The 26328-nt window shown below is 55.0% G+C and overlaps 1 protein-coding gene and 1 long non-coding RNA gene across 6 annotated transcripts in view; one reads left to right on the top strand and one right to left on the bottom strand.

The window, feature by feature from the left end:
- Window positions 1-16145: 16145 nt before the first annotated feature.
- The window catches only part of LOC105472279 (SRC kinase signaling inhibitor 1), a 76388-nt gene continuing 66205 nt past the window's right edge, over window positions 16146-26328 (top strand). For 3 of the 5 annotated variants that reach the window (XM_011725382.3, XM_011725377.3, XM_011725375.3), the window contains exons 1-2: window positions 17109-17352; window positions 25979-26041. In XM_011725382.3, coding sequence (XP_011723684.2) covers window positions 17229-17352; window positions 25979-26041 — 187 coding nt within the window. In that variant the 5' untranslated portion in view covers window positions 17109-17228. Of the gene's footprint in view, window positions 16211-17108; window positions 17353-25978; window positions 26042-26328 lie in introns of those variants that run through there. The other 2 variants (XM_071083038.1, XM_011725383.3) reach the window with 2 other exon arrangements.
- LOC139359627 (uncharacterized) lies at window positions 19112-20761 on the bottom strand. Its single transcript, XR_011615799.1, has 2 exons — window positions 20653-20761; window positions 19112-19598 (listed from the first exon to the last, which is right to left on the bottom strand). It is a non-coding gene; the product is annotated as an uncharacterized lncRNA (long non-coding RNA).

The raw sequence follows: 26328 nt of genomic DNA, 5'->3' as shown, positions 1-26328 counted from the left end.
CCAGTCTGGGTGACAGAGTGAGACCCTGCCTCATTTAAAAAAAAAAAAAAGAAAAGGAGTGGAGGCAGAAGGGAGCTGATGGACAGGGACCGCACCTCTGGATCAGTTAATGGGAGGTTGAAGAACAGTTGTATGACGAATGTTGAATAAAGGGAGTAGACGATGCTCCAGAGAGGAAAACATGAGCACATACAGATGGTAACAGTGTCTAGATGGGAACAAGGCTGTGGATACAGTGGAAAGTGATCAGGCATGTGAAGGTCACGGCACTGAGGGGCTGAGACTTTGAAGTTACCCAGGATATGCTAGGAATTGGAATGTCAAAAGGCTTCAACAAATGAGAGGCAGTACTGCGGGCTCAATGGACAAGGCCACTGTGGGTGGCACAGTGAGGGTGGCACAGATGGATAGAGCAGAGGCTTTTGCAAGAAAAATGACAGAATGATGTTTTGGAAGCAGCACTGGGGAACTAGGAAGGGCCTGATCCCACCTCCCAATAGTGGCCCCACTTCCTGACCCTGAGATTGGGGGTGAAGGAGACTAAGCAGCAGCTGTTCCTGGAAGGGACAATGTGAGCCACAACAGCCATGGGGAGGTGCCAGACTCTTTCTCCCCAGTCCTGGGGTCCCAGCTCCCCTGCCTCTGGTTACACTTGGGGACTGGAATCCAGCTGCGGCCTGGAAGTTGGACACACAGTCCAGGGACTCAGGGCCAAGTGTTTCCATCAGCCTGGAGGTAAAGAAGAGAGGGGCTTTGGATGCCACAGGCAAGTCACTTCACTTTTCTGAGCCTCGCTTTTATCAACTCTAAAATGGAGTTTTATACACGCAGATTGAATTAAATAGAATAATATCCTGAGTGCTTAAGAATGACCCCAAGTATGATTATTTTATGTTCCTAGAGCTAGACCTAGATTTCCTTGTCCTTCTATGAGGAGCTCCTTGATTTTGGCCAGAAGCGCAGCCCACCCCTTGGAAGTAAGGAGCTGGAGCCCGATGCTCAGGGCAGCGTCAGGTCCTCAAAGGTGTCCCTTGAACACCTTTGAACACCAGCCCCTTACGGCCTCCGACAGGATGCTTGCATCCAGTTCAGGGCAGGACCTGGACGGGGGCTGGGCAGCTCTGAGTCTGCAACAGGACAAGGAACACAGCTGTGGGTCCTGGAAGGGAGGGGACAGGAGGCAAAGGGTGCATCCGTCTGCCTGACCCAGATGTGGCTGAAAACAGAGCAGGGCTGGGAAGGGCTGTGCTGGTCTCACAGGGTTGGAGCAGGACTGCTCACCATGGAGGCTGGCGGTGACAGTAATCCATAGCGGCTACACACTGGGGAGCTTCTCCCGCCTTCTTCCCAATTTCTAGATCCACACGTAGACACGCCAGAGAGACTTGCTCAAGCTCCCACAGCCAGAAGGTGGGACTTAGTGGGAGCATTTATGGGGCACGTCCCCTGTGCCTCTAGCCCATTCTCTCAATCCTCATCTTCACATCCACTTTGGGAGAGCAGGAGATTGTTTCTGTTTCTGGTTGCGCCCCAACCACTGAAAGATGACGCTGCTCCTAGTAGGTGCTCAATAAATATTTGTTGAGTGTCGAGTGCATACCAGGCACTGTGCTGAGTGGCTTGTATCTGTGCACTCTCACTAACCCTCCTAGGCCCATTTTACAGATGAAGAAACTGGGAAACACAGAGGCTAAGTGCTCTCAAACATGCCAGTTGTCCCCTCCTGACCAAATAAACTGCCAGAGATACAGGGCTGTAAGGCAGAGTGGGTAGGTGTGAGAAGGGATCTGGCTCTGAATTCTGCCTACATCACAAATTAACTTGTGTCGTCGGGCAACTCACTTGATGCTTCTGGACCTGTTTCTTTTGTTTTGTTTTGTCTTGGAGACAGAGTCTCACTCTGTCACCCAGGCTGGACAGTGGCATGATATCAGCTCACTGCAGTGTCCACCTCCTGGACTCAAGTGATTCTCCTGCCTCAGCCTCCCAAGTAGCTGGGATTACAGGCACCACCACACTTGGCTAATTTTTGTATTTTTAGGAGAGATAGGGTCTCACTATGTTGGCCAGACTGGTCTTGAACTCCTGGCTTCAAGTGATCTGCCCGCCTTGGCCTCCCAAAGTGCTGGGGTTACAGGTATGAGCCATTGCTCAGCCTCAGTTTCTTTATCTGAGTGTAGTTGGGGTTGTAGGGTTGCCATGGGGCCCTGAAGCCCTGGATCTGGGTAGAGACAGTGAGAGGGGGTAAAGGTTGGGGCCCTTCTTAGGAAGGGAGTCATGGCTCTGCTCTGGGAGGTGGTAAGAGATGAAGGGGATGTACTGGGCTCTGGGAGACACATGGACCCAAATTCTTATGCCACTTACAAGCTGTGGGGCCTTGGGGATGGAACCTGAACTTCCTGAGCTTCTATTTCCACATCAATAGAAAGGAGGGAAGCATATGCACCGCTTGGGCTTGTTATGAGGTTACATAAGGTCATGCTGCCAAGTGCCTATAGCAGGTGGTGCTTAGTAAACAAAAGCATGTGGGTGTCCCCTGGGCCAGCCTTTCCAGGAGAATCCCCTGAAATGCATCCCTGACCTGACCTTGGTCCCCTTGAGCTAGTAAGTCTCTAACACCTCTCCCTCTCTCTCTCTCTTTTTTTATTTTTAAACAGGGTCTTGCTCTGTGGGTCAGGCTGGAGTGCAGTGGTATGATCATGGTTCACTGCAGTCTTGGCCTCCTGGGCTGAAGTGATACTCCCACCTCAGCCTCCCGAGTAGCTGGAACCACCATGCCTGGCTAATTCTTGCATTTTATTTTGTAGAGACGGGATTTTGCTATGTTGTCCAGGCTGTTCTCAAATTCCTGGGCTCAAGTCATCTGCCTGCCTCGGCCTCCCAGAGTGGTGGGATCACAGACGTGAGCCACCTCGCCTGGCTGTCACTAAAACTTCCACAAGGAATTTATTTCTTACATTGGCCTCTCTCCCCAGTCAGGAGAGGTTACCCTGCTAGTGAACTGGAGAAGGATGTGGTCAGGGTGGCTGGTGTCCAGAAGAGACACTTACTCAACCTCTGCATCCCTGCCTTTCCCAGGGTGACTCCTCCCTGCCCATAGCTACATGTTCTTCCTGAATCATGTCACTTAAAAGCCTCCGTGGGCACCTGCAGGGCCCACCCGAAGCTCCTTAGCTGGGCATCCACCATTCACAGCTCCTCCAACACTAGCCTGCCCCGTCCCAGCCTCTCCTGCTGCCGCTCCCTGGGCAGCCCTCTACCCCTGAGCCATACCGGCTCCTGCGCGCTGACCCCAGCGCGCTGACCCCAGCTTTCCCAACATTCTCCCTTGACCGGGAACACCCTCCTCCTCTTTACCACTCAGCAAAATCCTGCTTTGCTTTCAAGGCCTAACTCAGATTTCAGCCACCTCTCCTATAAAGCTTTTCCAGATCCCTTTCCCTGAGGACTGATTGCTCCTTCCTCAGTGCCCCACCCCCAGGCTGGCAGGGCACACTGTCGCAGGGCAGCGGAATGGTGTCCGTAGGTCCCAGCTGTTCTGCTCCTGCTGCTCTGGGAAGAGGACAGACATGACTGGTCTCCTGTCCCGCCCTATCCTGACTGCTGGATGCCTGGCCCTCCAGAGTCCCCTGTGTACGTCCCCAGCCCCCATCTGGGCTCTGAGCCCCAGAGGTAGCAGGTGTATTCCTCATCCGGCAGGAAGCCTCTGGCTCCACCCCGGTAGGCTGTGTGCGAAGCTATAGTACAGATGGGGTTGTTGAAAATATCCGTGACATATTCCAAACTGGCCTACTTTCCTATCACGAGAGTCTGAGACGGAGACGGGCGAGGACAAGTGAGATGGAAGTTTGGGACCTGTTCCCACCTCCTTCCTCCCTCAGTTCAGTTGTTAGGAGAGGGATTTGTAGCCTCTCCCAGCGGTCCCCGCCCTGTTCTGGGGCTGTGTGGCTGGGGTGTTGGCGGAGAGGGTGGCATGGGGATGTGGGGGTGCAGAAGGCCTAGGGAAGTTGATAGAGCCACCAAGAAAGGAGGCCTGGGTCCTATCTGGGAAGCTTCTGGCCCCAAGAGGCAGGGCAGTGGGGGTCATCTCACTGGACTTAAGGACTGAGGGTCTGGGCTCAAGTCCTGGCTCACCTGTGAGGCCTCAAACAAGTTTCTTAACTTCTCTGGGCTTCAGTTTTTTCAACAGGAAAACGGGTTATTCGTAATCCTGGCTTGCCTCCTTGAAGCCTTGATTATGGGGTTGCTTTGAAGACTCTAAAGCTCTGGACCCTGCCTTAATAATCTGCTTCTCACCAGGCACAGTGGCTCATGCCTGTAATCCCAGCACTTTGGAAGGCCGAGGCAGGTGGATCACGAGGTCAGGAGATCGAGACCATCCTGGCTAACACGTTGAAACCCCGTCTCTACTAAAAATACAAAAAAATTAGCCAGTCGTGGTGGCGCATGCCTGTAGTCCCAGCTACTCAGGAGGCTGAGGAAGGAGAATGGGGTGAACCCGGGAGGTGGAGCTTGCAGTCAACTGAGATCACACCACTGCACTCCAGCCTGGGCAACAGAGCGAGACTCCGTCTCAAAATAATAATAATAATAATAATAATAATCTGTTTCTCAGCCTCTCCCTGTCAGCGAGGCTCTGCCCTTGCATGGCAGCTTAAGTGGTCACCTGCTGTGGTCCTCCGCCTCCCAGCAGGCCTGGCTGGGCCTCCACCCTTAATCCTGGTTGAATGATCTCTGAATAGGGAGTCACCCAGCATCCTCCCCCTGGTGCCAGGCCTTCATCATCCATCCTGCACTGCCAGGAGGTTCACACTTAGAGCTAATTTCAGTCTCTCTTGCTGACATGAAGCCCCTAGAGCGTTCCCTGGCTTGTCTCCTCCCTCACACACACGGTGATCATTATTTTAGTTTCTCCCTTTTCAGATGAAATATGCCCTCCTTCCCTCTGTTTCTCAAGGTGGGCACAATTCTTGAGGCATTTTTAACTCTGATGAAGCCAAACTACTTCTTCTTATTATTATTATTCTTGTTCCTCCTCCTCCTCCTTCTTCTTCTTTCTCTTCTTTTTTTTTTTTTTTTTTTTTTTTGCGACAAGGTCTTACTCTATTGGCCAGGCTGGAGTGCAGTGGTGCATTCATGGCTCACTGCAGTGTCCACCCCCTGGGCTCAAGTGACCTTACTGTCTCAGCCCCTTGAGTAGCTGGGATTACGGGTATGCACCACCACACCTGGCTAATTTTTTTTTTTTAATTTTTACTTTTTAGAGACGGGGTTTCACTATGTTGCCCAGGCTGGTCTTAAACTTCTGGGCTCAAGAAATCCTCCAGCTTCGTCTTCCCCAAGTGCTAGAATTACCGGTGAAGCTGAGCTTCTTCCTGCTTTCAGGCCCAACTTTGGATTCTATGGAGGCCCTTCTCTGCCTCCGTTTCTCCAGCTGAAGCACAAATAGAAAAATGTGGCCAAATCGAGGAAGATTGGTTGCTGTGGATCCGCTAATCAGGGCAAAACTAGAAATAATGATTCATTTGAAACACTTATGGGCCCAGCGTGGTGCCTCACGCGTGTAATCCCAGCACTTTGGGAGGCCGAGGCAGGCGGATCACCTGAGAGCAGGAGTTCGAGACCAGCCTGGCCAACATGGCGAAACTCCATCTCTACTAAAAATACAAAAATTAGTTGGGCGTGGTGGTGGGCGCCTGTAATCCCAGTTACTCAGGAGGTTGAGGCAAGAGAATCACTTGAACCTAGGAGGTGGAGGTTGCAGTGAGCCAAGATCGAGACATTGTACTCCAGCCTGGGCAACAGAGCAACACTCTGTCTCCAAAAAATAAAATTAAATTAAAAATAAGCAAAATGTATTTTTTTTTACTTTCCTTCTTTCTTTCTTTCTTTTTTTTTTTATTTTATTTGATACAGTGTCTCACTCTGTTGCCAGGCTGGAGTGCAGTGGTGCATCTCACAATCTCGGCTCAATGCAACCTCCGCCTCTCGGGTTCAAGTGATTCCCCCGCCTCAACCTCCTGAGTAGCTGGGGCTACAGGTGCGTGCTACCATGCCCAGCTAATTTTTGTATTTTTAATAGAGATGGGGTTTCACCATGTTGGCCAGGATGGTCTGGATCTCTCGACCTCATGAGCCGCCTACCTCGGCCTCCCAAAGTGTTGGGATTACAGGTGTGAGCCACCACACCCAGCCTTTTTTATAGTTCTTAACATGTCAAGATGTCGTTAATTTTTGGCCCCAGTCATATACCAGCAGTTATTGCTGAGAGGGTTGGATCTCCCAGGTGATGAGGTGAAGTCAGGAGTGGGGCAGGGAGTGGGATGGAGCCCTTGCTGAGGGGAGCTCAGAGGGGCCAGCACAGAAGATGGGTAGACACAGAGGAGCAGCCACAGGAGAGGCCAGGGGAGTGGGGTACAAATCAGGACAGCAATACCTGGAATCCATGCAGTGAGGTGCTGGACACCCCAGAGAGGGAGAGGCCAGGAGGCACCGGCAGAGAGGACCACAGCTCTGTCTTGGCTAGGAGACAGACGGCCACAAAGAAAGCTACAAAGGTGTTAGGAAAGCCCAGGGGAGTGCGAAGTTCAGCTAGAATATGTTTGTGTGTTTGCTTATGTGTGTAAGGAAGGAAGGGGCTGGAATTTGGAAAGGCTTTACTGAGGAAATGGAATTTGAGCTGGGCTTTGAGGCCAGAGTCAGGTGTCAACAGGTGCAGAGGAAGGAAAGGACAACCCCATGGAGGGGAACAGTATGGGCAAAGACATGGAGTGTGAAGGGAAGATTGTGTGTGTGTGTGTGTGTGTGTGTGTGTGTGTGTGTGTGTGTGTTGTGTTGTGTTGCAGGAGGCAGCCAGAAATAAGGCTGGAAAGATTAGAGGATGGGGTCGTGGAGGACCTGGAATGCCAGTCTGAGTTTATCGAGTAGGTCAGCATTCTCACCAAAGGTGAAAGGGTCCTTAGGGTAGTGCTTCTCAAACTCTGTAATGAAGGACCACCCCTGCCTTTTAAAAAAATTTCCAATTGATTGTATACCCATATTTTTGTAAAATACAGTAAAAGTGGTCATGTGCCTAGATGTACAGGCAATCGCTATAAAGGTTTCTCAATGCTTGCTCTCCATTTCTGTTTTCTTGCGAACCAGCGGCTGGCACTGGTCTGTGGACCACACTTTGAGTAGCTCTGCCCTAGGGGTCCTTGGATGGGCTGCAGAGGTCAAAGAGGCCCACTCATTTCTTGTAGATGGGTACATATGTTTATTTATTTACAGTGAATGCAAAACTTTTGTTAAGACCTCAAAGGGTTCAGATTCCTATAATCCATTGGTGTGAGAATGGGGAGCCATGGAAGATCTTTGAGCAGAAGGGGCTATAGGAAGCTTTGGAGCAGGAAGGAGCAGTGAACAGCCTGATTCACCCTGGAACTCCTCCCCACTCTGCTGCACCCTGAGCAGGCAGCCCAGGGCCTGGCACGTGGGGAGAGCGCTGTGGGGAATGTGAGATTCCAGAGAGCCGGAGGTTCACCTATGGGGTGATTAAAACAATCTGTGTTAGGCCTGTAATCCCAGCACTTTGGGAGGCCAAGGTAGGCAGATCACCTGAGGTCAGGAGTTCAAGACCAGCCTGGCCAACATGGCAAAACCTTATCTCTACTAAAAATACAAAAATTAACTGGGCATGGTGGCACATGCCTGTAATCCCGGTTACTCAGGAGGCTGAGGCAGGAGAATCACTTGAACTCGGGAGGCAGAGGTTGCAGTGAGCCAAGATCGTGCCACTGCACTTACAAAAGAAAAGAAAATCTGTGATAAAGAAAACCAAAGGGCTTTGAAAGCTATGTTTGGAGCAAAGGATCAAGGAGGGGTGGACCTGCCACTGGGGCAGATGGCACGATGTTAGCTGAAGATGCAAAGCACAGATCACCTGTCTGCCACCTGCTTGGGAGGCAGGAACCTGAAAGGGAAGCCCCCATGGAGTGAGGGCCAGGCAGAGGAAGAGGCTTCGGGGAGCAGCCTGGGGCCAGAAAACATCCCAAGGCCCTACGAGTATCTTCCGAGAGTCCTTGGAGCAGTGTCCAGTGTTCCAGCACACCGGGAAAGCCTGTGACTCATGTGGGCACAAGCTCTTGTTCCAAAGAAGATAGGCTGAACTTTTCAGATGATTCTACTCATTGAATTCCCTGGCAGACTCCTACTTTCATTATTACTTCGTTTTTTGAGGCAAGATTTACATAGTATATTAATAAAAGTAACCATTATAAAGTGAAAAACTCAGTGGCATTTAGAGCTTTGTTTTTTTTTGTGTGTTTTTTTTTTGTTTTTTGGGGGACGGAGTTTTACTCTTGTTGCCCAGGCTGGAGTGAAATGGCGTGACCTTGGCTCACCACAACTTCCACCTCCTGGGTTCAACCGATTCTCGTGCCTCAGCCTCCAGAGTAGCTGGGATAACAGGCATACACCACCACACCTGGCTAATTTTGTATTTTTAGTAGAGATGGGGTTTCTCCACGTTGGTCAGGCTGTCTCGAACTCCTGACCTCGGGTGATCTGCCCGCCTCGGCCTCCCAAAGTGCTGGGATTACAGACGTGAGCCACCACGCCCAGCTAGTGCTTTCATAATACTTTGCAACAATCAACTCTATATAGTTCCAACACGCTTTCGTCACCCCAAATGGAAACCTCATACCCATTAACAGTTGCTGCCTGTTCTCCCATCTCTCCAGGCAAATCTCTGTGGATTTATCTATTCTGAATATTTCTTTTTTTTTTTTTTTTTTTTTTTGAGACGGAGTCTGGCTCTGTCACCCAGGCTGGAGTGCAGTGGCGCGATCTCGGCTCACTGCAAGCTCCGCCTCCCGGGTTTACGCCATTCTCCTGCCTCAGCCTCCCGAGTAGCTGGGACTACAGGCGCCCGCCACCTCGCCCGGCTAGTTTTTTGTATTTTTTAGTAGAGACGGGGTTTCACCGTGTTAGCCAGGATGGTCTCGATCTCCTGACCTCGTGATCCGCCCGTCTCGGCCTCCCAAAGTGCTGGGATTACAGGCTTGAGCCACCGCGCCCGGCCTATTCTGAATATTTCATATAAATGGAATAATACAATATATGACTTTTAATGACTGGTTTCTCTCACTTAGCATGATGTTTTGGTGAGGGTTGGAGATTTTTTTGTAAAGATAGGGGTTTGCCACATTGCCCAGGCTGGCCTCAAGGAATTCTCCTGCCTTGGTCTCTCATAGCACCGGGATTACGGCCTGAGCCACAGTGCCCAGCCAGCATGATGTTTTTGAGGTTCATCCATGTTGAAGCATGTATTAGTACTTCATTCCTTTTTATGGATGAATAGTATTCCATTGTATGGATATACCACAATTTGTGTATCCATTCGTCCACTGAAGGACATTTGGGCTGTTGGATCATAGGGTCGTTCTATGTTTAAAGAACTGCCAAACTGCTTCCCATAGCTGCTCAACCATTTCACATTCCCATCAGCAATGCGTGAGAATTCTTCCTACTTTCATCATTAAGTAGGGGAGTACTATAACCTTGGAAGGCAAGGAGGTGGTTACTAGGTGCTAGCAGGGGTAAAACAGATCAGGATAGTACTGGCTCCATTCCCTGCACCTTCTACCACAGTCTTCTAAGGCTGGTTGGTAGGCCTGGGAGAGCAGCTAGCTGGAGGTGGGAGGAGGCTTCCATTTTTTTTCCCCAAGACATGTGAATCAGATGGTGAAATCTAGAGCCTTAAAGTCAAGCTGGGTGTGGCCCTGCAGGAGTTGGGCTTATAGTGTACCTGGGCCTCAGTGGCTCATAATGTGTCCTCTTAAGGAGAGATACAGACTGTACCTTCCTTCTCCTCCTCCCTGCCCTGGCCTCATCTTTCTTCTTTTTTCCCTTTCCCTGTCCTAGGCCTTCTTTCACTCTTTCCATTTCTCCTTACATCTCTCCCTCTCTTCTTCTCTCTTTCCTCCCCTCCCCTCTGCTTCCCCTCTTCTTCCCTTTTCTTCCGTTTTTCTGCACATCTCACCTTCTCTTCATCCCACTTCTGTTTGCCCCATCCCCTGGTCCTCCATCTCTCCACTGCAGCTCCAGTCTCCTCTCTCCCTCCTCCCCCAACTATAGCACTAAGGTTGCAGTTCACTCACCCACCCACCCAGGCAATTCTTTTTTGGTTTGTTTGTTTTTTGAGAAACAGTCATGGTCTGTCGCCCAGGCTGGAGTGCAGTGATGTGATCTTGGCTCATTGTAACCTCCGCCTCCTAGGTTCAAGTGATTCTCATGCCTCAGCCTCCCGAGTAGCTGGGCTTACAGGTGCACGCCACCATGCCTGGCTAATATTTGTATTTTTAGTAGAGACAGGGTTTTGCCATGTTGGCCAGGCTGGTCTCAACTCCTGATCTCAGGTGATCCACCTGCCTCGGCCTCCCAAAATGCTGCGATTACAGGCGAGAGCCACCGCACCCAGCCCCACCCCGACAATACTTTTTAATTTTTTTTTTGAGGTGGAGTTTCACTTTTGTTGCCCAAGCTGGAGTACAATGGCGCGATCTCAGCTCACTGCAACATCTGCCTCCCGGTTTCAAGTGATTCTCCTGCCTCAGTCTCCCAAGCATCTGGGATTACAGGCACCTGACACCACGCCCAGCTAATTTGTTGTATTTTTAGTAGAAACAGAGTTTCACCATGTTAGCCAGTCTGGTCTCGAACTTCTGACCTCAGGTGATCCTCCTGCCTCGGCTTCCCAAAGTGCTGGGATTACAGGGGTGAGCCACTGCGCCTGGCCCCACCCCGACAATTCTTATGCCTAGGGGACCAAGTGGGAAGGGAAGAGGTGGGGAGCTGCACGCATGCTCATGGACTGTAGCCACAAGCCCCTCTCTCCACTTAGGCCCTGGGAGGTCACCCAGAGTGAGGTGGGTGCTAGGAACCCTCTCCCTTGCCATTATTCTTTCCTCCTACAGAGAAGGGAGATCCACTGGCATCAGCATCACAGAGCATGGACCTGGCACGCAGCAGGGGATCCGGGATCCAGTTCCAGTCTCCAGCTTGGGCAACAAAAGTGAAACTCCATCTTAAAATAAATAAATAAATAAATAAATAAATAAATAAATAAATAAAATAATTGTCGGGGTGGGGCACGTCTGTAATCCCAGCACTTTGGGATGCCGAGGAAGGATCACCTGAGGTCAGGAGTTCAAGACCAGTCTGCCCAACATGGTGAAACCCAGTCTTTACTAAAAATACAAACATTAGCTGGGCGTTGTGGCGGTTGCCTGTAATCCCAGCTACTCGGGAGGCTGAGGCAGGAGAATGACTTGAGCCCAGGAGGCAGATGTTGCAGTGAGCCGAGATCGAGCCACTGCACTCCAGCCTGGGTGACAGAGTGAGACTCCATCTCAAAAAAAAAAAAAAAAAAAAAAAAAGATAAAGATAAAGAAAAGAAAGGAAAAGAAAAGAAAAAAGAAATGCGAATTCTCAGACCCCTCCTCAAATCTGTTGAATCTGAGACCTTGGAGGGCGGGCAGCAATCCCTGGTTTAACACGCCCTCCAGGCGATTGGGCTTTTCCAATTACTTTGAGAGCCACTGCCCTACCACAGGGGGAGCCCTGGCTTAATGAGGGGAGCAAGGTGCCTGACTCAAGGAGCTCCCGGTCTGATGGGACAGATGGAACCATTGCCATCAGACAGGGAAGAGAGCCTTGTGCTCAGGAAATTCCCACTGGGAGGGGAACACCTCGGCTTTTCACTCCAAGCCCCTACACCGGTCCCTCCCTGCCAGAAGCATCAGGATAAGGTTCTCTGGAGGAGGCTGGCTACAGCTCCGACCCTAGAGAACCTGACTCCACTTTCTCTCTCCATTCTTCAGAAAGCGGGTTTGATGTGCTAATGAGGGTATCAATTAGGGAGCATCATTAGCATTCATTACAATAACAAGCAGGGAAGGGGGGATGGTCTTTAGAAATTTACTGCCACTCCCTCCTCTCCTATGGAGTGGGAGGAGGAACAGGAGGGTGAGGAATGTGAGAAGGGAGGCTTAGGGGCTCTGGAAGACCAGGCTGTGTTCAGAAACCCCCAGATGCAGGCCTGGGGCAGGGGGAAGCACCCTCTTCCTCCTTGGCTCCTCCCCCACCCCCTTGTGCCCCAGGTGCCACGTCACTGCCCTTGTTTACTTGCTCCAGAATAGGGCCTGGGGACCTGGTCTGCAGGCCGCCCTTAGTGGAATGTGGATGGTTCCTTGGGGTCTCCTGAAATGCCTGGCCAGACAACAGCCCCATGGACCGGGGGCTTTCTCAAGGATACTGCGCTGGGGGTGCTCCAAAACAGCAGAGTGAGCAGTTTGGGGTGTCCCAGCCATTATTTCCACATCACCCTGTACCTTCTCCTAGAGGCCCAGACACCCCTCTCTGCCCATCCCAAGGCCCACCTCCCTTTACTTGCCCAGATGTTTCTCCAGATGCAATCCCTGTTCCTATTGCATCTTGGGGAAGGAGAGGCAAGGCTGAGAATTCTCTCCTCTGGGGTGCACCCCCATAACCTGTCTCTTGCAGACTCCCAGGAACAGGTGAGGACTGGGTGGGGTGTTTGGGGAGGCAAGGTGAGTGGTTAGGATCTGCTGTTCCAAGCCCCAAACATGCCAGCTGCCCTCTCCCAACCAAATACACTGCCAGAGGCACAGGGGAGGAGGACCAGAGGGAAGTTACCTGTTGAGGAATAAGAGCGGGGGCGGCGTGGCACCTGAGGCATCTCAGGTGGAGGCAGCTGGCAAATTGGTTGTGCCTGGGCACCATGCCAGCTTACAGGAGCAATTCTCATATCTCAGCTGAAGTAATACCTGTGTTGCTTTCGCCCTGATCAGTGGAGATGGTGTCCCCAGCCTTCTCTCTCCACCAGGAACCCCTCCTTTTGAGACCTGGTGGGAGGAGGGAAAGCCACCTATTTTTCTTGGGGTCAATGAGGGGTGATGGTGCCAGGCCATATGTTCTGTGGCTCCACTTTCAGCCTTGGGACCTTGGGTTCTATTCAGGGAGCTGTATCCCTTCTCACCCCTCTGGGGGACCCATGGAGTCAGCTGGGTGGGGTGGGTGTGGACAAAGCATCTTTGGGGAGGAGAGGGGATAAGGGTCTCAAATGAGCTGACAGCTGTGAGGATGATCAGAAATGCTAAGGATTCATCATTAAAAGGTGAGCTATACAAATTAAAAATATTACATATATCTGATTTAAGCGCCTCACTATGGAGGTGGCCTTCATGATGAGCGAGCTCACCTTAGGGTGGGTAAAAATGGATGTTTCATTCTGCTGACATCTTTGGAACTGCTCCCAATCCCTGGAGGCTGCATCACAGAACATTTCCCACTCCACCCCAAGCCAGTGGGGTTGGGCAGGCAAATCTCCACTCGATGGCACAAGCATCTTTTCAATGGTCAACTAGAGGTAATGCCTCAGGTCACTCTCCCCACAACAGGACCAGATCCCTGTCTCCTTCCCGATTATGGCATGGCTATACATCTTTTTTTTTTTTTTTTTTTTTTTTTTTTTTTTTTTGAGACGGAGTCTCGCTCTGTCGCCCAGGCTGGAGTGCAGTGGCCGGATCTCAGCTCACTGCAAGCTCCGCCTCCCGGGTTCGGGCCATTCTCCTGTCTCAGCCTCCTGAGTAGCTGGGACTACAGGCGCCCGCCACCTCGCCCGGCTAGTTTTTTGTATTTTTTAGTAGAGACGGGGTTTCACCGTGTTAGCCAGGATGGTCTCGATCTCCTGACCTCGTGATCCGCCCGTCTCGGCCTCCCAAAGTGCTGGGATTACAGGCTTGAGCCACCGCGCCCGGCCGGCATGGCTATACATCTTAACTCTCAGCCACATTCCTGATCCCAGTTCTCTTCTAACAACTGTATGGTTATGAGACTTTGTGTCCCAGGGGTTGTCCCTGCTGTGGCGGCCCACAGGGTTATGAGATGATGGTGATAGAAGACAGGCGGGGAGCTTTGGCGTAAGGCAGATGTGGGTTTGAATTTCAACTTTGCTGCTCTTACATTGGGCAATTGGCTATACCTCTCCGATAGGGGGTTGAAAATGCTCACTTCTGTCAGGCTGTTGAAAGGGTTAAATTATGGGTAGAGCACCTGCTGATTTTCTTCCCCTTAGGCACAAAGTGGGGGAGGGAAGAAATCTTGTTCCTTGCGGGGAATCTGAGTTGGGGGGAGGTGAAGGGCAGGAGTCCTGTGCAGTGGGTGGGTGGGGAGTCTGAATGGAGGAGCGACGTGTGCCAGAGCTCTGGGCTCCCAGCCGCCTGGGAGGTGGTGTCCATGTGCTGAGGGGAAGCTACCCCTGCCTCCCCTCAGCCTCTCCCACACAGAGCCTGCTGCCTCCCATGCCCATCCTGGGCAGGCAGCCAGGCAGGGCGCTGGATGGATGCCCACTGTGCTCTCAGAGGCCAAAAGATGGGCACCATCCAGTTGGCAGAGGGAGAGGCAGTTGGCCCAGGAGGGAAGAAGTCAGGGTGCCGGCCGCTGGGGTCGTGTGCCCAGACTGTGTGTCCAAGGACACAGCTCTTGGCTGTCTTCCTGATCTGTGCCGCTGGAGCTGGGAAGGGCCTCTCCTCTGGTCCTGGCCCTGGCATCTGAGTTACTGCAATTGGTTATTGATCTCTAAGAGGAATCTGGGACCTTGTCCCTAGCTGGGCATGTAGTTGGCTCAGGGGCAGGCCGGGGGGGTGGACAGGAAATTGGGAGAGCCCAGATTAAGGTTGCAACTGGGTAGACCAGGAAGTGGGGAAACCGGTTTGTCATTTGGGCCACTTGGGGTGGGGTCTCCTCTCCTGGGCTCTCTGCCTGCCTGCCACTCTGCCTGATGGTCCATAGTGAATAGAAGTACTCTGTTCCCTCTCTTGCTCACCTAAACTGCTTTTGGAAACGCCAGAAGTAAATAAAAGGGACAGGGGACTCAGCCCACCTTCTCCTCCCCAAGAAAGCTTGAGAGAGAAGGGACTGGTCAGAGCATCGGAGCGAGGGAGGGAGGGGGCCGCTGGAGCACGAGGTGTCTGTGCGGGCCTGGGTCTGGGTCTGGGTCAGCGCTGGAGAAGTCTGCGGAGCCAACAGGTAGGCCAACGAAGGTGGGACGCGGAGGGGCGGGGGACAGCAGGGTGGAGCCGAGCTAGTGCTCTGCCGGCGGCGGTAGAGGCGGCAGTGGCGCCGCCAAGCGAGGCGTGAGCAGGGACAGTCGCTGGAGCGTCCTGCCATGGGGTCTCACTGGCCGGAGGGGCGCAGACCACTTCCCTGCTAGCACGCGCGCCTGCAGTTCCCGCGCACGCCTGCAGGAGGGGCCGCAACCCGGAGCCGGGGCCAGGAGGCGGCCCAGCAGGGGGCGCCGGGGAGCCCAGACCCTCTGACTGAGCCGCTTCTAGGCGCGGTGGGGTGAGGGGTCGCGCGGCAGAAGCAGAGGAGGATCTAGGCGCTCCCGGAATGGGGCGCCTGTTGGTTTCCGAGGTCACCTTGGCTGAAGGGAGCCCCCAGTCTCGCCGCCCCGCCTCCCCACCCAGCCCCGAGAGCCTTTCCATCCCTAGGCGCGCCCAGGCTTGGAGACCCAGGAGTCCTCCACCCTCCAAGTGTTCCCGGTCCCTGGTCAACGTATTTGTCTCCATCGTGGTGCGAACACTACTTGGGGTGGGAGAAGCAGGTGGCGCGGGGAGGAGACTGAGCGTGCCTCGCGCCGGGCCCCGGCCGCGCGCTGCGGGATCCCGCCGTGCTGCTGGAGGGAGCGAGAAGGCGCAGTGCCCCCTCCCCTCCCCCGCCTCCTCCGCCCCGGGCGGCCCTTTGTACGTTCCGGCCACACGCGCGCGCCCGCGCCGCGCGCGCGCCCGCCCGCAGTGACACACCCGCGCCGGCCCGCGCGCGCGCACACACACTCACACACACACATACACACTCGCACTCGCACACTCGGTGACACGCCCGCGCGCGCGCGCACCCACACGCCCGGCCGCCGGCGCCCTCCCAGCTGGTCCACCCCGGCGGGGCCCGCGCCCCCGGCCCGCCCGCCTGGCACCGCGCCCCGGGGCTGGGGCCGAGCGAGGAGCCCGCGAGGCGGCGAGAGGGCGAGCGCCAGGCAGGCCGGCCCGGGGCCCCCGCCCCCCGCGCCCCCGCCCGATGGGGAACGCTCCGTCCCAAGGCATGTCCCTGTCTCTCTCCTCCCTAATGTGCCTCCATGCTTAAGTGGAAGGTATTTCTGTTTTCTTTGTGTGTTTTCCCCCTCGGCCGGGGGCGGGGGCGGCGGCCGGGCCGGGGAGGCGGTGGCCGGCGGGGCGAGGGATGCTGGGGTGCAGGTGTGTGGGGGGCAGGGGACCGCTGTGCGCTGGGCTTGGGAGAAGGACCCAGGCGAGAGGAGTGCTGGGACCGGAGAAGGGGGCAGGGTGGGGAGGGCCTCACGACGCCCCGGGGTGGGGGCCAGAGGGGTTCAACTGTAAAGGGGCTTGTATGGAGGGGGGAGGAGGGAGGAGAAGAAGAAGGGGGATGGATGTTGAGCAGGGTAGGGGGAGGGGAGCGTCCATCCGAGGTGAGGGAAGAGGAGGATGCAGGGGGAGGGGAAGGGAATGGAGAAGTGAGGGGTGCATCAAAGGCCTCCCTCCCTCAGCTCCCAGAATGGGGTGCACGGGCTAGGATGGTGGTGGTGGGCCCTTTGCGCCAGCCCCCAGGGACGGAAGGGGATGAGTGAGTTCTGGGGTTGGCCGCGTTGCCAGGATACAAGCCCGTATTCCACACACCCCAGCTCCCCGCACCTCGAGGCCCTAGCCCTGGAGACCTCTGAGCCTCAGCAGCAGTTGCAGAAACTGGGGACCAGCTCCCCGCTCTACCAGCGAGTAGGGAGGGCCACGAGAGGGAGGGGTTTAGGGAGGGGCTATTTAATCTTAACCCCTCCCCCCGCAGAGGCCAGAGGGCAGGGGAGGGCGCCCCCAGCTGGGGAGGGCATCTAGGGTGAGTGAGAAGATAGGGACTGCAGGCGGCTGAGGGGTGGAGGGTGGGGCTGGGAAGGGGACGCACCACCGTGGCCCACCCTCCCCTCCCACGCACCCCCCTGCTACGTCAGAAGCTCCCGGGCCAGCTCCGAGTCCTGTCGGTGGGGGCAGCAGGATGCTGGTGGAAGCAGAGGGGACAGGCCGGGTGCCTCCGCAGCTCGGCTGTCAGGGCCCGGCGGGGCGTGTGAGGCTGCTGGTGCGCGCCCCCCAGCCCCACGCCTCCCCATGCAGCCCTGGCAGTGCCTCCGGCGCTTTGCCCTGGCCTGGTGGGAGAGGACGGCGGAGGGCAGAGCCCGCTCTCCCAGGGAGGAGGCTGGACCGAGGGACCCTGGGGGCCGAGGGGAGCCAGGTGAGCAGGCGCGGGGAAGTGTGCAAGGAGGGGAATCTTCCCAGCCCCTCTCCTCAAATGTTGTGGGACAAGGAGGTCCTGCAGCACCCCAACTTTAAGGAAAGTGGGCTCCCCGAGCTGGGGTTGGGGGTTTCTGGCAGCAGCCTTTCAAAAGGAGATGGAGGATCTGCTGTCTGTTTTGGGGAAGGGAGAAACAGGTGAGGCTTGGGAGTGAGGGAAGCTGATCAGACTTCCAGGTTTGTGGGCCTGAATGTTCCTTTGGGTGGGGTTTGAGCACTTTTTGGGGGTCGTCAGGATACCTTCTTCCCGACTCTTGGTATCTTGGTCTGCGTGACCTTGAGCCAACTGCTTTGCTGTCTAATTCTGTGCCTCAGTTTATCTTATTCCCGTCCCTTTCCCTCTTGTTGGTCTTTAAAAAATTGATGATGCATTTGATGGAGATTGTGAGGCTGTCACCACTGGTGGCAGCTATGATGGTGGTGGTTTCTGGTGTGGTTGTATGTGGGGAGCAGCTATGGTGCATTTGAGGGGTTTTGCTGGTTCTGGTTGGTGATGGGCCACTCCGTACAGGTGTCAGGGACACGGAAAGGAACATTCACACAGGAAGGAGTTCTCCAGGCAAGCTGAGAGTTGCTGGGGACTGAGACTTAGCTAGTAGTCTGGGGTAGAAGCAAGGGATGGGGTGAGGGCTCTGGGCATAAGGGGAGGGATTCCAATAATAAGATCCACCACCACTACCCCCCACCCTGCCATCCCCACCCAGACTGCCTGGCACCCAGGCACCATTGGCAGCAAGTGCAAAGGCTTTGCCCTGGCTTCCTGCCATCCTGCCTTGGGGACAAGAGGGTCTTTGTCCAGTCCCCCCCACAACAATTCTTGCTCCTTCCGCCCTTTCCACGATGGCTGGTTCTCTGTGATGACCCTCAGGGCTGGGATGGAGGCACAAATCCCCCTTCTGGCTCCCATTCTCTGTGCCCTGGAGCTCTATCTGCAAAAGGCAACTGTGGTCCTTGGGGAGTGCTGAGTGGAGGGGGATACTCCACTAGGGGAAGGGTCGCTAGAATGAGCCTCTCAAAGAGCTACCCCCACCTTAGGCTTTCCCCTGCCCCTCTACTTGCCTCCTTGCCTAATGCAGAGGGTCTGGGGTCTTCGTGGCCTGATCCCTGCTGGGTTTCTGGCATCTTAAAGATGTGCAGAGTACTGGGTTGGGCGCTGGGATGCAGGGCCTCTCTGATGCGCTCTCGCTCTCTCTGTCTCTCTCTCTCTCTCTCTCCCTCTTCCCTGTCTCTCTCCCTCTTCCCTCTCTCGCCAGGGACCCACCCTGGAAAAAGGGTTTAATTAGAACCATTGATTCCTTCTTTGGCTGTGGGCATCGACAGTGTGGTCAGAGCTAGAGGGTGGGGGTGGCATGGCTGCCATCTGCCCATGCCAACCTTGGCATTCTCTGCCAAAACCCCAGCCCTGGAAGTGCTTGGGAGGGAGGGGGCTGGGCTCTTTGAAGTACCCAGTTTGTTGAGCCCCCACCCCCACCCCAGGTTAGGTTTTGGGGAAAGAAGGGAGACAGTGTTGAGGATTGGAACGGAGGGAGCTGAGTTTGGGGCTCAAGGAAGAACAGTTCATGGCGTCTGTCACACTGGGTAGTGGCCCGGGCACATGAAGAGGCAGATGTGGTGGGGGGCTCTCCTGCAAAGGGGCCTGTGGGTGTTGGGCAGGCAGGGAGTTCAGGGGAAGGATCCAGGGCATGCCATAAAAGCTGCTCTTTCGAGGAATCCCAAGCATTTATCTCCTCCAAGCCCTGGCAAGGAGATCTGTTTTCTTCCTTCATTTATGTCCTTGAGGCCCAGAGAGGGACAGAGACTGCCTCAGAGGCCCAGCAGACTTAAGTCTAGCTTTAAGCCTGGTTTCCTGACCTAGGGACCCCTGCTTGGATACAAGCTGCTGAGGGTAAGGCTCCTGGTAGCCGAGGCTCTGGACTCTAGGACTTGTGGGGGGTTGGGGGACAGGTTGTGCCCCCCAAGTCCTGGCTGCCTGCTGTGGGTGGGCTGGTGCAGGTGCAGGTGCAGGCTTCAATGAGGCACTCAGATGCTCTTTGAAGAATACCTCATTGGCTTCCTAGGGCCCATTCGAGCAAAGATAATAAAAATCTGGCCGTCAGCGGGTTTGAGGGCTGTACTCGCTTCCCCTTCTTTCATTCCAAGCTCTGAGAAGCGGAGATGAAGGCTTCGGATTTGGCTGGGAAGCAGTGCCTGCCCCGAGGGAGGAAGGGAGGGAGGCAGTGAAGGAGGGAGGACTGAGTTCCTGGCAACCAGGGGAGTTTCTGGGGAGGTGGGCAGAGGGGCAGGGCCATGGTCCCTAACTCCTGCCAAGCAGCCTAGAACCTCGGGGTCAGGGTTCCTCTACCCGATACCTGGGCTCCAGAGTGCTCCCCTGGATGCCCTCAGTCTTCGCCCCTCCCCCATCTCTCCTCTGTGCCATTCCGTCTCCCCATTCCTCCCCTGCCGCTCCCTGCCCCTCAATTTCTCCTGTGCTGCCCTTCCTGCTGTCTCTTTCTCTAACCCTGTCTCCCTGTCTCTTCTTCTGCCTCCCCCTTCCTCCCTCTGACCGCCCCTCCCATTGTCTGCCGCCCCTTCCTTTCCCCAGCTCTGGCCCTGCTTTCGAGGACTGTCTGGAAGGTTGAGAAGCCAAGTTGGGGGCGGGGAAGTGGCCTCAGAAGGGATGGGCCTGGGTTAACTATTATGGTCTGTCAGGTGCCATAATTGTCAGAGTCCAGGAAGGGCTGCTGAGCACTTAGGGATGTGTGTGTGTGTGTGTGTGTGTGTGTGTGTGTTGAGGGCGCCATCCCCCTCCCCACACCACAGCGGGCACCTTGCCCTGACATTGGGCTCTTCCTCCCCTGCCTCAAACACCCCAGGTTCCCTGCTCTTCTCCCCTGCCCCTCGGATTTCTCCTTGCCTACCTCCGGCCTCCCGCCCCTCCACCCATTGGCCCCCCAGGTGCTATGCTGCCCTTGCACTGCCCCTCACACCCACCAGACCGTCTCCAGGTGCAGAGGCGGTAAGGGAGGCATCCAGGAAGCCTCTCGGCTCCATCTCCCACCCATGTCTCTGATGGGCCTGCCTGGAGCCCCATCCGCTCCCTGGGGCCCCTTTGCCATGTTGTAAACCCCCCAGCAGAAAGACAAGACCCTGGTGGAAAAAGCACTGCACTAAGTCGAGAGAGCTCATTCTTATCCTTCCTCAGTGCCCAGATGTCTGCGTGACCTTGAGCAAGTCCCTTCCCAGCGCGGGCCTCTTTCCTCACCTGTGAAATGAGGGGGCGTGGGCTGGCTGATCTCCAAGGTCTCTTGTGACATTCCAGCGGTGTTGTGTCTCTCTTCTGGGTGATTTGCATATGCTTTGCATATATTAATGGTGCCTGCTTGAAGGGGGAGGGTGCCGCCCACACCCGGCCCAGAGTCCCACCCACCATTCCAACTCCCCTTGCCCATTGGCCCATGCTTTTGCTGCTCCGATTTCCCAGAGGGGTGAAAGCTGGGCCTGAACATTCCCTGGGGAGGTGAGTCTGGCCCCTATGTTCCAGCCATGCTGGGGGCAGGGTGGGGGGATGACTGTAGTGGAGGAGACCCCTGCCCTCAGCACTCCTGCTGCAAAAGGTCAAAACAGAGAAGCCATGTGGTGGGTGAATTCACCAAAGTTGCCTGTGGCTAGAATAGGGGGTGCAAAACCCCACGGAGGCCTGACCCTGCAGCAGGCAGAGGGGCTTGAGGCTGTGCACCCTCCCAGGGCCTGCTAGCCCTCTGCCGGGAGCTTAGCCAGGTGTCAGAGCTCCTCCTCTGGCTTCACCTCCCAGGCTCAACCCATGGCAAGTCCTGCCCTTGTGCCCCTGCCTACTTTTGCCCATTCGCCTGGGCTCTAGGGATGTGTGTGCTGAAACCTGAGCCTCAGAGATGGTTACTGAGAAGGACTAGGTCATTCATTGCCTCTCTGGGCCCTCTTAGCTACCACACAGAAGGTGGGGCCCAGACCCCCTCCAGGCGTCATGGACATTATGAGGGAGGAGAACCTGCCACCCTAGTCCTGCCCCTACCTCCAGCAGCCCCACCTGACCTCTTGGGGACCTCCCCCAGAGCCTCCTTGCATGCCTTGGTTCCTTTTACTTACATATCTCCCCACTCCTGGGGCAGGGCTGGGTAAAGGTTGATAACCTGGAGAAGATCATGTAGGTCACTGAGTCATGAGAAGAGTCTCTGAAGACAGGAACAAAAATGCCACCAAGGAGGACCGGGCCAGGGGAAATGCAGCAGGAGAGATCAAGGTTAGACTTAGTCTTAAGGAAGGACCATCCCAGGGGACAGATTCGTTTCTGATCCTGGAATTTTTGTGAAGATTAAATGAAACAACAGATGAAAACATCCCACAGTGCCGGACATATAATAAACAGTCAATTTATTGTTGGGATAATAAACAATCAATTATGATGGGATAGGTGACAGACATCTCTGAACCCAGAGAAGATAATGATCCTTAGAGAAGTCTAAGCCTGAGACTTAGTTAGGATTTTGCAGAGGATGAGGACTTGGAGGGGCAATTCCTAGAAAAGCTGTTTCCCCCATACCCAGGCTGCTGCTCCCTCATCCCACCCTTCGGGCCCCACGCATGCACTGGGCTTGGGGCCCAGCCACCCAGGGACACCCTGCCCTCATCCTGTCTGCTGGGGGTGGGCAAACAGAAGGGTGTGGAGGCTGGAAACCTGCTTTTCTCCCCCTGCCTCCATCTCTGCATAGGACAGCTTGAGAGGAAGCAGGCCCACGCTGTAGTAGGAGGAATCAAGGTTAGATAGGAAGATAAACCTCCCAGCATGTGGCCACTCCAGGATGGGAGCCTCTGGTGGTATTTTTGCATCTTTCACCTCAATGACAGTGGTCTGTGAGCACCCGTAGACTAGTGTTGGACCTAGGGGCAGGGGACTGCTCAGCATGACCTTTCACATGACCTTTGGGCATCCTGAGGAGTGTGGCTGGTGTGGTTGCCAGAGTGCAGGGGGCCCTGCTGGAGAGGGATCCAGTGCTGCGGGAGAGGGAGAAGAGGAGGAGACAGAGAGAAGCTGCTCCTCTGTTCCTTAGGGCAAAGAGGTAAGTTGTAAAGAACAAGCGTTGGGCTGGAGTCAACTTGCCTGTCTCCCCTACTGCTGTGTGACCTTGGCAATTTAGTTGCCCTCTCTGGTCTTCAGTGTCCTTGGTATAAGAAAAGAGGGTGGGACTAGAGGACCTTCAAGCTCCCTTCCAGTGCTCCCAGGCTCTCTCTACCTCCTCTCCCTTGGATAATATTGCTTTGCCACATGGAGGGTGGGAAGACTGTTTCCCAGCTTCAGCTAAGAAAAAAAAATGGAGATTTGGCCCAAGAGAATATTGGAATACATACACATGTACACATGTACACACACACACACACACACACACACACACTCATGCCTTACAGACAGCACCCCTCCTGTTCCGAAGGCACACCTTGCCTACATCTGCCCTCCCAGCCCAGGGGATGGAGAAGGGAGTGGCTAGAGGATTCAGCTGTCCTCTGAATTCTGAACTCACTGTTTTCCTCCCACCCCAGCAGAACTGGCTGTGCCACACTCCATTCCATTCGGGGACAATAATCCAGTTCGGGTTTTCTTCCACAAGGCACTTCAAGCTGGTGGCTCAGCTCCCCCACAGCCTTATCCTGGCTCCCGGTAGCCTCGGCCACCTGCCTCGGTTGCCTGCATGTCCTGGTATGGAGTAAACCAAGATTGGAAGGGAGTTGGGTTTTCTCACCTCTGCAAATACACGCATTCCAGGGCACTGGCTTCTTTTCCATTCCAGCTGGCAGAGCATGCTGGAGACCCCAGACCCAGGGACCTACAGAGGGGCCCCCAGACTCAGCTTATAGAGAGACCCCAGACCCAGAGACCCCGCAGAAAGAGCCTAGCTGTTTCTGTTTGTGCAGAGCTGGGGAGATCGCCAGGGCACGTGTTCTGCAGTCTCCCCTCACCCCTAGGATGCATGATAATTGCATACGGAGCAGACATCACTCCAGGCACCAGCCTCTGCTTCTTATGGGAAGAATGAACGACTCCAGCTTGTTGGGAAGGCCTTCCATGGCTCCTTGAAGCCCTTGGGATGGGCCTTGCTGTCTTCTCTCTTGGGCTGTCCCCTGCCTGTTCCACCCCACCCAGTGACCAGGCTGGCCTGATGAGTTCCCCATTCTTTTTTTTTTTTTTTGAGACGGAGTCTCACGCTGTTGCCCAGGCTGGAGTGCAGTGGCGCGATCTCGGCTCACTGCAAGCTCCGCCTCCCGGGTTCCCGCCATTCTCCTGCCTCAGCCTCCTGAGTAGCTGGGACTACAGGCGCCCGCCACCGCGCCCGGCTAATTTTTTGTATTTTTAGTAGAGACGGGGTTTCACTGTGGTCTCGATCTCCTGACCTTGTGATCCGCCCGCCTCGGCCTCCCAAAGTGCTGGGATTACAGGCTTGAGCCACCGCGCCCGGCCCGAGTTCCCCATTCTTGTCCCCAGCCCCCTTATACATGGAAAGTTAGGGCTCTGTGGAAAGGCGAGGGCTGTGGGGACTGCCGAAGACTCTCACTTTGTCCACCCCAGAACTTCTGGGCTCTCTTCTACCTGGGCGCTATGAGAACTTCTGGTTGGTAAAACGAGAAGGGGCTTGTGCGGGGCTTCCTGGAGCTTCTTCTCTCCTGGAAGTGGGAGGGGCAGGAAGGGGCTCTTAGAGAGGCAGATGTCACCTAAAGATGAAGCTCAGGAAATCCCGGACCCGCCTGTCTCCTCAACCTGATGGCTCACCGCAATCCTGGTCCACTGGCAGCCTTGGGTTAGAACAGTCTGCCTCCCACTCTTAGGACGGGACAGAGACAGAAGAGAAATCTTCTCTTCTACCTTGCTGCCCATAGGAGATAATTTCTGCTGGAGCATCCAATAGAAAGAGGTTAGACTTTAGGCAGAACTTCCCAGAGGCCACCAAAAGGAAGACAGCCAACGACTGGGGAGGGTGGATAGGAGACAGTTTAGCTCCTGGGTCAAGAGCTCAGGGTCTGCAGTCAGACAGCTCTGGGCTGCAATTGCAGCCCTGACAGTCATTCGCTGTGTGGTTTGGGGCAAGTTGCTTCACTCTCTGAAGCTCAGTTTCCGTCCCTGTAGATTGAGGGCATAACAGTGGCTTCCTCACAGAGTGGGTAGTAGGATTATATGAGGTAATTTAGGCAGAGTTCCTGGCACATAGTAGACATTCAATAAATAGTCACATCTTTATCTTCCTCCTCTTCCTGTGTCTGACTGAATGATTGAATAGGGTCCACCCTCCACTGAGGAAAGGGCATACATAAGAAACCTCTTTAGATTTTTCTAAGACCCAGATCCTCAACTCAGCCTGTCTGGGGCTGGGCCCCTGGAGCTGCCACTAAGGGCTGGTGGTAAGAAGGAAGCTGGAGCTCCTGAGCCTTCACTTCTGTGCCTCCCACTGCCTCATCCAGGAAGCCCTCTGGGGCTAGACACATTAGTGAGCATTCTTAATATTTTCTCCCAGTCCGTGTCCCAACAGCTGTTTCTCCCTGGGATGTCGACGTTTTAGGTAATCGGTGGGAAAATTGGAACCATGAGATTGGCAGGGGGCTCTGAGAATACTTGTAGCCAGACGTGTTGTGGGTATGGATGGGTCTGAGCCAGCCAAGGGAGGGCTGTGCCTGAGTGGGTGTGGGCCACAGTGTCTCCAGGCAAGAAAGGTCTTACTGCTGCATGCCCCAGGGTAAAAGGCTAATCAGTATTGCAGCATGAGGGAGGTGGAGTAGGTTTAGAAAGAACTTCCCTGCAGGGTGGGGCATGGTGGACAGCTGCAGGGGACCTGCCGTGGCAGGTTGAGGGTTGGGGGCGTGGAGGCAGTAGCTAAGTGAAGGACTTCAGGCAGGTCTGTGCTCCTGGCACAGTGTGAACCTATGAGTGCCTTTTGGGTGGGAAATGCCTGTCTCTAACGCAGGCAGGGGAAGCGGGGCTATCTCAGGGTTAGTGGGGAGTGGAGCAGATAGGGGTCTCTTAGGCTGGGGAGAGGGTTGTCACCGGGACAATTATGGCAAGCCTCTCTGACCCTGAAGCCATCAACCTTCCAGAATGGCATAACCTTGCATGAGGGAGGCAGGCGGGCTATCATTTGGGGTCTAGGTTGAGCACCCCAGTAAAGCATCTCCCCCTGTTTCTGGGAGGAGAACCAGGCGTGGCTTGTTGGCTGTCTGTCCTGGGAACCCAGTTCTGGGGACCCCATGTTTTCTGTGTTGTCCTGCTGTTCGTCCCCCTGTCTGTCTCGCACCAGTGTCTCTACTCCCTCAGTCCCTGCTCTTCCTATGACACCCAATCTCTATCCTGTCTGCCCTGGGGGGCCCCAAAGGGAGAGCTCCTAAGGCTCTGCCTTGCTCTGTACCTGCTTCACCTCCCCCAACCTCATGGCCCATGGCCCATGGCCCTGCCCCTACCCCGGCCCACTTTGGGAGCCCCTGCCCCGACCCCTCCTCTCTCCAGCTCCTCTGCTGCAGCCGGGCCTTTCTGGGCATTCATTCACGACTTTCCTCCTTTCCTGTCCCTCACCCAGGGCTCCAGCGTGCGGCGGGAGGGAAGCCTCCAGGACTCTGTTCCCTCTGTTTAAAGTCTCCAGGTTAGTAAGCCAGGAGGAGGGAGGCCCCCCATGATTCCCCCTCCCGCCAGCTCTCTGTAGTCAGATGCTCCTCCCCAGCCTGGAGGGCCAGAAATGGGGAGGGGGCTATCCCTGGTGGGCCCAGCCTTTGCCAGGGGAGGGGGCAGCAGATACCTGACTCTGGGGAGGGCACTTTGGCTGGTAGAGAACATGTCTGTATGTGCACGTGTGTGCATGTCAGTGAGTGTGCGTGTACAAGCACGCGTGCATGTACATGTGTGTGCAGGCTGCAAAGCCACCATGTAAGC

Source organism: Macaca nemestrina, chromosome 17 (genome assembly GCF_043159975.1).
Source record: "Macaca nemestrina isolate mMacNem1 chromosome 17, mMacNem.hap1, whole genome shotgun sequence".
Lineage (NCBI taxonomy): Eukaryota > Metazoa > Chordata > Mammalia > Primates > Cercopithecidae > Macaca > Macaca nemestrina.
This window is presented reverse-complemented; position numbering and strand designations above follow the sequence as displayed.